This window comes from Lipotes vexillifer, unplaced genomic scaffold, assembly GCF_000442215.2.
Source record: "Lipotes vexillifer unplaced genomic scaffold, Lipotes_vexillifer_v1.1 scaffold504, whole genome shotgun sequence".
NCBI lineage: Eukaryota > Metazoa > Chordata > Mammalia > Artiodactyla > Lipotidae > Lipotes > Lipotes vexillifer.
In genome coordinates this window covers 740,905-749,327 of record NW_006785225.1, presented here as the reverse complement: position 1 = coordinate 749,327, position 8,423 = coordinate 740,905, and the positions used below count along the sequence as shown (strand labels likewise).

The 8,423-nt window shown below is 59.2% G+C and overlaps 2 protein-coding genes across 2 annotated transcripts in view; one reads left to right on the top strand and one right to left on the bottom strand.

The window, feature by feature from the left end:
• TMEM208 (transmembrane protein 208) overlaps window positions 1–726 on the top strand; it is a 2,866-nt gene extending 2,140 nt beyond the window's left edge. Inside the window, exons 5-6 of the mRNA XM_007457289.1 lie at window positions 258–342; window positions 442–726. Coding sequence (XP_007457351.1) covers window positions 258–342; window positions 442–579 — 223 coding nt within the window. The 3' untranslated portion in view covers window positions 580–726. The remainder of the gene's footprint in view (window positions 1–257; window positions 343–441) is intronic.
• Window positions 727–1,070: 344 nt separating this feature from the next.
• The window catches only part of FHOD1 (formin homology 2 domain containing 1), a 15,871-nt gene continuing 8,518 nt past the window's right edge, over window positions 1,071–8,423 (bottom strand). Inside the window, exons 4-23 of the mRNA XM_007457288.1 lie at window positions 8,069–8,136; window positions 7,886–7,991; window positions 7,715–7,809; window positions 7,333–7,444; window positions 7,153–7,247; window positions 6,898–7,041; window positions 6,639–6,766; window positions 6,339–6,557; window positions 4,765–4,880; window positions 4,404–4,677; window positions 3,958–4,282; window positions 3,468–3,623; window positions 3,079–3,261; window positions 2,874–2,993; window positions 2,623–2,784; window positions 2,035–2,225; window positions 1,748–1,940; window positions 1,502–1,667; window positions 1,227–1,427; window positions 1,071–1,153 (exon numbers count right to left, since the gene is read on the bottom strand). Coding sequence (XP_007457350.1) covers window positions 1,071–1,153; window positions 1,227–1,427; window positions 1,502–1,667; window positions 1,748–1,940; window positions 2,035–2,225; window positions 2,623–2,784; window positions 2,874–2,993; window positions 3,079–3,261; window positions 3,468–3,623; window positions 3,958–4,282; window positions 4,404–4,677; window positions 4,765–4,880; window positions 6,339–6,557; window positions 6,639–6,766; window positions 6,898–7,041; window positions 7,153–7,247; window positions 7,333–7,444; window positions 7,715–7,809; window positions 7,886–7,991; window positions 8,069–8,136 — 3,137 coding nt within the window. The remainder of the gene's footprint in view (window positions 1,154–1,226; window positions 1,428–1,501; window positions 1,668–1,747; window positions 1,941–2,034; window positions 2,226–2,622; window positions 2,785–2,873; window positions 2,994–3,078; window positions 3,262–3,467; window positions 3,624–3,957; window positions 4,283–4,403; window positions 4,678–4,764; window positions 4,881–6,338; window positions 6,558–6,638; window positions 6,767–6,897; window positions 7,042–7,152; window positions 7,248–7,332; window positions 7,445–7,714; window positions 7,810–7,885; window positions 7,992–8,068; window positions 8,137–8,423) is intronic.

The following is an 8,423-nucleotide window of genomic DNA, read 5'->3' as shown; positions in this document are numbered from 1 at the left end:
GGCCCGAACCCGGCTCCCCTGCATCGGCAGGCGGACTCTCAACCACTGCGCCACCAGGGAAGCCCGTTTTTTAATGAAAAAAAAAAAAAAAAAATTTTTTTTTTTGGCTGTTCTGTGCGGCTTGTGGGATCTTAGTTCCCCGACCAGGGATCGAACCTGGGCCCGCAGCAGTGAAAGCACGGAGGCCTAACCACTGGACCGCCAGGGAATTCCCCGTCCACGATTTTTGGCCCTTGCAGCCTCCCTTCTATCCACAGGCACCTTAAAGATGTGATCCTACTGACAGCTATTGTGCAGGTGCTCAGCTGCTTCTCCCTCTACATCTGGTCCTTCTGGCTTCTGGTACGTGGGTCGTGGGGCTCCCAACGAGGAGCTGGGGCATCTACCCCTTCTCTTCTTTCATTTCCTGCACCTGGCTTCAAGCTGCCTTTTCTCTCCTAGGCGCCGGGCAGAGCCCTTTACCTCCTGTGGGTCAATGTACTGGGCCCTTGGTTTACAGCAGACAGTGGCACCCCAGCACCAGAGCACAACGAGAAACGGCAGCGCCGACAGGAGCGGCGGCAGATGAAGCGGTTATAGCCACTGACGTTGTGGCTACAGGTTTCTGGGCCCCGGGTGGCTCTATCAGGCTACATGGCCCCCATGCCAGGAGCAGTGAGGGCCTAGTCCAAGGGCCAAAGGCAGTCTAAGGTATAGGATTGGTAAATAAATGGCTTACAATGTGGATGATGGCTGTGTGGGTGATAGAGATAAGGCAGGAACAGCCAGTCCTTTGGTATTTTCCTTCTGCTACAGGCATAGCGTGGTGGGTACTTTGAAAGAAGAAAAAGGCTCTTGGATTGGCTAGGAAAACTTTATTATGCTCCACGTGTCCAGGGAGCTCATACATGCACACGCACACTCACACAGGCACACACAGCTAATACTGCTCACAGCACTGGCCACGGGCACAGAGTGGCCCTCGAGTTGAGAAGAGGCCCAGAATTGTGCTCTGGTCCCTCCTCACCATAGTCTCCTGCACTGCAGGCTGGGGCCCAGATAGATAGATAGGTATCGTGGAGGCAGCACCTTCACACTTCCAGGCCAGGACCCTTGCTCAGTCCTAGCGCCTGTACCAGATCCTCTCCGAGCCCGCTCTTCAACGTCCGTCTCACTGCAAGGACAGAGTAGGGTTGGAGAGGGTTGATGGAGTTACGGTGGGCAGTGGGTGTTTGGGGAATACTCACAAGACTTGCGGTTGCCACGGGAACGCTTGCGTTCCCGAGCAGCTGAGGCACGAGGACTGCTCTTGGTCACTGACTGCACCAGCAGGTCCATGATCTCATCTGAAGTGTCACTGGGTAAACTGGAGCCTGGAGGTTCTTCTGGGGGTACAGTGCAGGGCCCCACTGCTGTGGGCATGACTGGGGAGCTGCTCTGGACCATGCCTGAGGGAGCCAGATAGGGAGGTGAGGCCAAAGCAGCCCCAGAGCCCACTGCCCCCAGTGGCCGTAGGTCCCACCTCTGCTGCGGCGGCCATGTGTGGTGTCCTCAGGCTTGCTGGCCAGCAGACTCTTCATGCTGGCGTGACTGTCGGCATCACCCTCTCCTGGCCCACTGCTCACAGCCACTGGGATAGATGGGTTGCTGGGGGTTTCCCCAGCCGCCACACCTGAGAACTTCTCTGTCTGGAGAGAGGAAAGGGGTGGGTTGGGAGTAGAGGAAGAAACCATGGGGGTGGCAGTCAAGACCCGGAAGGGACACCCACCTCGGTGATCATGCGTCCCCTGGTCTTGTTGCGCTCACGGTATGTGGCCCGCTTCTGCTGCTGCTGCAGCACCCGGTCCCGGCAAGTCCTATACTCCAGTGCGAACTCCCGCAGCGTGTGGCAGAACTGCATGACGCGCGCCTCACGGGCTGCCTCCGCTGTGTACCCCAGGTACAGCAGGAAGGCGTGGAACCTAGCCAGGTTGGGGTGGGGAGGAGTGGTGAGTCCTGCTTGGGGTTTGAGGGATGGTGGTGGCAGTCCTACGTCTCTCTGGCCCACGCCCCCACCTGTTGCAGACACGGCGGTGCACGACCCTCAGCATGGCAACACGGCGGGTACAGTGGGCCAGGAAGTGGGTGAGGCGGGCACGCAGGGCTGGAGCCAGCTCGTGCTTGGACAAGCTCCGCAGGCTCTCTTCGGCTGCCCGGCTCCGGCGCTCCAGCTGCCCCAGGTTCTCAGTCAGCTGCTCAAAGTCCACCTGGAAAAGCAGGGAGTACACATGCTGTCCCCCCACAGAAAGACACCACCTGAGCTGCCTCTGTGCTGGGCTGACTAGCCTGGGCCCTGAGGACACAGCCGAGATCCGGCCCCTGCCCTCCAAAAGCTCGTAGTCTGATGCAAGAGACAGACAAGTCCATTTGATGCAGTGGAGAACGGAGGTGGTTTCTTGGGATAAGTGGCAGCTAAACAGACCTAAAGACAGAGTAGGTGTAGCCATGCCAATAGAAGAAAGAGTTTCTGCCAGAGGACACAGCCCACGCGCATGCCTGTAGCCTAAGCAAGCCCTGGCCCAGCAGCCCACTTAGGGAGAGGGAGAGAAGCAGTGCTCCCTCATGCCATGGCCAGTCTTAGTCAAGCCTCTGGCAGGTGCTGACCTTGGCACAGCGGATCAGGGCAGGAATTTCTGAGTAGAGGTCAGAGGAATCAGGCCGGGTCTGGAGCACCAGGGAGCAGAGATGATGCAGCAGTGACTGTCGGCGCACCGTGTCTTTCACCTCTGACACCTTCTCCAGGTAGCTCAGCTCAAAGCCGCTGCTCTGAAAGGACCCCACCTGAGCCTGAGCCTGAGCCTGAGGCTGACTGGCTCCAGAGCCCCGGGCCCCACCCTCATGTGCTCTCAGCTCACCTGGGAGCCGTTGAGGAAGTTGCCCACAGCCAGCAGGGTGGCCAGGATGCAGTGGAAGGTGGCATTTTGCACCAGCTGTTGCATGCCCACTTTCAGGTCAAACAGTGGCTCTGCAATTTCCTGGTGTGGGAGACCAGGGACTCAGACTACGTGGTCATCATGCTCACCTGTCCCCACTGCCTGTCCCACCCCATGATCCAGGTACCCGCTCCATGCTGTCATAATCCAGCTTGAAGGCCCAGAGTTGTAGGCGGGCAGCCAGGCCCCTGATGGAAGCGAGAGTCATCAGGAAGTTCTCGGCTGGGCCCAGCGGTATGTCAGGATTGGCCAGCTGGGCCTCCTCGATCTTCTGCCGCTCCTCCTCTGTGGGCATCATGGTCAGTAGCTTCTGAGAATGCACCCACCAGCCCACATAGGCCACTCAGTGCTGGCCTGAGGCCTCAGGTATTGGTCTTGACTCCTCCCTAGGTCATCTGGGGCAGCCCCAGAATCTGGGGAAATGCCAAGCCCATGCCCACCACTGGAGGGACAGGAAATGCCCACTGACCAAAGGAGAGGGCCGGACTTGCTGCACCCTTAGCTGGGTATCCCTACCTCAATGCCATCCTTGCTGACAGCAAACTCATCAAAGTTGAGCAGGGCAGCCTTAATGACGTGCACAGGTGGCAGCGTGGTTAGGCCAATGTTGATGGCGTTGCTGCGCTTGGGGTCCAGCACGGTGGTCACTGTGCGGCGGCCCTCACCAGCTTTCTTTGAAATTGGGGCGAGGGCAGTGTAAGACTGGGAAAGGGTCTAACTGGGGCAACAATCTAAGAGGGCACACTAAGGCCCCACTCTGAATGGCTAAATGGTGGGATTACCCCACAACCAGGGATCTGGGATGTGTAAGGCCTTGGGATGGGCTTAGACGCTAGTTAGGGTTGGGCTGAATCCTTATTGAAGGACCTCAGACAAGTCGCTACTCCTTGCTTTGCCTCGGTTTCCCCATGTGGGAAATGAGTGGCAGCCCCAGCAGTTCAGACGCCTGAGCTCTGATTGCCTCCCCTCTCCCCTAGGGTTACCTTGCAGACGAGGGCGCGTTTACCTTGGAAGGCAGCACGTCCTTGGCACGGGACTCGAACAGGTGTTCTAGCCGGGCTGTATCCACCGAGACAGGCTCTAGTGAGGCCCACAGGGTGGGGCAGGGCCCAAAGCGGCTGCCAGAGCCTCCATGGACCCCAGCCAGCTTTAGCTCCCGCCAGAAGAGTTTTACTGTCTTCCTCTTGGTGGGAAGGGCTAGGCCATCAGGTGCTGAGCGGGGAAGACCGGCAGCTGGGGGTGGTGGTGGGAAGGAGCTTTTGATGGGTGGGGGTGGTGGTGGTGGAGGAGGTGGGGGGCCTCCCAGGAGTGGGGGTGGCGGGGGCGGGACCCCTTTCCCCGCCTCCACAGACTCCGTGTTCAGCACGTCCTGGTCTTCATCCTCCCCCAGGTCTGAGAAGTCCAGGTCCCCAATGCAGAGGGGGCCCCCCCGGGGGGGGGGGGGGGGGGGGCGGGACCCCTTTCCCCGCCTCCACAGACTCCGTGTTCAGCACGTCCTGGTCTTCATCCTCCCCCAGGTCTGAGAAGTCCAGGTCCCCAATGCAGAGGCTGGGTACGCTGGTAGGGAGCTCCCGGATGGGCTCAGCCTTGGGGCTTGGTGGGGCCAATGGCTCTTTGGGCTCTGGCTCGAGGCTGTGCCGAGTATGGAGCAGGATTTGAGGGGCAGCGCTCTGGGGTGTTCCGGGTGCAGGGGCTGGTTCTGGGGAGCCCCGTAATTCTTGGGTGTCTAGAAAAAGGGAAACAGCCGTCAGTGTCACGTCCTCTGTGGAGCAACAGGGCAACATGGGTGGATTCTGCCCACCCACCTGCTCACCTGGGTGTCCATCGATATCATCGGGCATGGCTCCAGCCAATGTCTCTGCCTGGCCCTGGGCCAGTGCAGCCCGCTTTTCTGTTTCTGCTGCTGCTACATTCTCCAGGAACCGGGCTCTGGGGGGAGGGACTTGTCAGTGAGGGTGTCTGACACACCCCAGCCCAGGGTGGTGCACATGCCTTGCTGGGCCCCTGGGCACTGCCCCTAATTGCAGGCACAGACACACAGGGAACAGTCCATGCGCTGAGCAGACCCGGGATCTGCCCCCCACCCCCACCCCAAGGCCAGCCCCTGTTCAGTCTTCCACATCTGGGGAGGGTCACTACCAACCCAGTATTCCCAGGTCAACATACGGGGAAAAGTTCTGCTTAACGTCTAACTTGCAACCTTGCTGCTGTTCATGTTCACTGTTCTGATTCTAGACAAGGATCCTTAGAGCAGGGGGAGGGGAAACCTGTCCCAATGGGCACACCAGGCTGTCCCTCCCTTGGCATGTCTAGCAGCTTCTGAGAGCTATGGCCTATGCCCAGAAAAGGGCCTGGTAAACGAAAGGCACTCAGTTTATGTTGAAGTAATAAAGGTGATCCCATCTCTTTTGTGGCCCCTCCAGCCTCTGTCGGCACTCAGTCTCTGTCCTTCCCTTAGATGGAGGCTGCTCCTCCACCTCCGCACCACACAGCACCCTAGATCCCCTCCCAGCCCTAATCCTGGGTTTAGGACACAGGAGAATTGGCTCCAGGTTGGGAGTCCACATCCTCATCACCGATCAAAGCTGTTAAGGTGTCACTGTTAAAGCACTGGGACCTCTATGACCCCAGTGAACTGTTTCCTAGTGCTTAGTCCTTGGGTAACTGAGGACACATAATAAGTCTGGGAGAGTCCCCCAGCTCTGGCTGAATCAGACATATGGGACCCCTGCTGGGGGAAGCAATGCTGAAGCCCTGAGCACATGGCAGGCCTGGCAGGCTGGCCTCTGTACTTACTCCAGCCTGGCCTGGCCAGTAGGGAACTGGGGGACAGATGGGCTTTCACGCGCCCTGGGTAGGGGGGAATGAGAGGAAGAAATGGTAATTGTGGTACGTGCTTCACCCCAAAGCCCAGTTGCTCACACCCACACAGAGCTGGGCAGTGATATCAGGGGTTTCTTCCCAGCCACAGTGGGAAGAGGAGGGAGAGGGGGAGGCATGATGTGAGGAAACTGGAAGTGGAGGGGAGAGACCGACATGACACAGGACAGGGTGCAGTAAAAGACAAAGAGCAAAACAGGAGAGTCAGAGACAGTGACAGAGAAAGACAGAAGGGGGTAGAGAGACAGATGACACTGACAAAACAGGCAGAATGCCAGAAAGAAGAGAAGCCGCAGGAGGAGGAGGTCCAGTCAGAGCCGAACCCCACCCCCCAGCAGTCACTTACCAAACAGGAGCAGTTTGGTGAAGTCTGGAAAGAAAGAGAAAGAAAGCATGCGTTTGGGCAGAGAAGTTTGGGCAGAGGAGGCGGAGGGCCCGTGGAGGGGCGCAGAGTGGAGGGACAGTTGGAGGAAAGACTCCCGGGACAGGCTCTATCTCCCTACTTACTTGTAGATGCTCCTCTCGCAGGAGCTGTTGGGTGAGGGCGTCACGGAGATGGTAGGAAAGAGGCTCAAGGTGGTATGGAGGCCAGAGACAGGGCCCACAGTGCTGGAGGTGGGGCCTGTAGGTGGGGCGGGGCCTACCGGGCTGGAGGTGGGGCCGGTCGGCAAGGCAGGGCTGGCGGAGGAGGAGGTGGAGACTACTGGTGAGGCGGGGCCTGTGGAGCTGGAGATGTGGACTGTCAGGAGGCAGGGCTCCTCCTGGTGGTTCCACCTCTCCGCCTCTGCCAAGGCAGTTCGTTCTTACCTAGGCTCCGGGGAGCGCACTTCTCGGCGGATCCTCTTGCCCTCGTCTGAGGAAGGCTTTCGGCGGGTGATGCGCCGCCCACCTGCGATGGCTTCTTCCATGTCCCCATCCTCCAACCGCAGGGCGCTCTAGGAGAGTTGAGCCCAGATGGGAGCGACTGAGGCCCAAGTAGGTGGGGTGGGGCACTGGAGAACGGCCTCCCTCCCTCCCCTCCTCTCTCCTGCCTTCGGGCCCTGACAGTCCAGCCCGCCCAGCCCACCTCATAGAGCATAAGCTGGGCGCGCAGGTCGACGTCAGTGCCCGCGGTGCCCAAGTGGCGCTGGACCAGTGCCTCCATGCCCTGCTGCTCCAGTGCATCCGTCACGTCGTAGAAGGAGTCCTGATCCGGGAGCGCTGCCAGAGTCTGGAGGGTGGGGATAGGACGGCAAGGCTAAAGCTGATGGAGACCAGAAGTCAAGAGCCTGAGGGGCCCAGAATGGCACTTGGTTCCCCCTTTGCTCCCCCTATATCCCACCTTGTTGATGAGGGTGACAGTGTACACCAGCAACTCGGGGTCAGCGCCATTCTTCTCCTCCAGGATGGACACCAAATTGGCCCATGGAAGAGCACCTGTCACCCAGATAGGGAGCAGTCATATGGGAACAAGTAGGAGAGAGGGCCCTGAGCAATGGAGGAGGGAGGGACAGTTTCTGACCTGTGGTGCTGGCCACAGAGTTGACTGCACGGATGAACAGTGGTGCGTTGCTCTCAGAGTACTCCACAAACACCAGCAGCAGCTTCAGGGCTGTCTTCACCACCAAGCGGGACTGGGGGGAAGGGGTCACCATACATGAGTGGGGCTTGGGCCAGACCTGTGCTGGCTCCTGGTGGGGAGGGGGAAGGGCTCCTGGGGCTGGACCCAGAAAGGAGAGTCTAGGCAGAAAGAGCCATCTCTAGGCCCAGATATTGAAGTGACTTTGAGGCTTAGAGGGGCCACAGACCCCCTCCATTCCAGACCACTTTGCAGAAGAGGAAACTGAGGCCCAGAGAGAGGCAGTGGGAAAAGGGTGCATGGCTGGGTGGAGGCTGGCACTTACCAGGCTGGCACACAGTGTGTACAGCCACTGCACGGTCTCACTATGGGCCACCACCCCCAGCATCCCATCCACAAAAAGCATCAGCTGGCCTAGTGCTGGGGACACAGGGACAAGAAGAGGTCAGTAAGGGGTCACTGAAGGCAGGGGTCATGGGGGAGGGGTGAGGCTGACCTCGGAGGATGTAGCTCTGGTAGTTGTGGTCGGCAGCAGCGCCCACATGGATTAGGCAACTCAGCCCCTCCGAGTGCACGAATTCAGGCACCAGGTCCTTGTCCTCCTGCGGGCACCATGGGGGAGTTTAGTGGGGGGAAGTTCAGCCTGGATGCTCACCCCCAGCCCACCTCTGGGCCTTACCTGGAAGATCTGCTTTAGTGAGAAGAGGGAGCGGCGGAGCTCAGGGCCACTGGAGCCATACAACTTTTCTGCAAGATGTAGGTGGGCATGGAAACCTCAAGGGGACACACCACAAGCCCCCCACCCCCTTCTACTGGGACGCAACCACAACCCCCCATCAAAGAATCTTCTAGTACTCTTGAACCCCCACCTCCTCCTCCACTCCCTGACTCTGGGCAAGCCCCACCGCAGTCTAGCAGCTGCCCTGGAAGAAGAGGTCAGGATAGGAATGGGAGGAGTCACACATCCCATCTCCCATCTGCTCTGTCTGCTGTCCAGCACAGGCCTGAAAGAAACGGAGACAACCGGGGCGGGG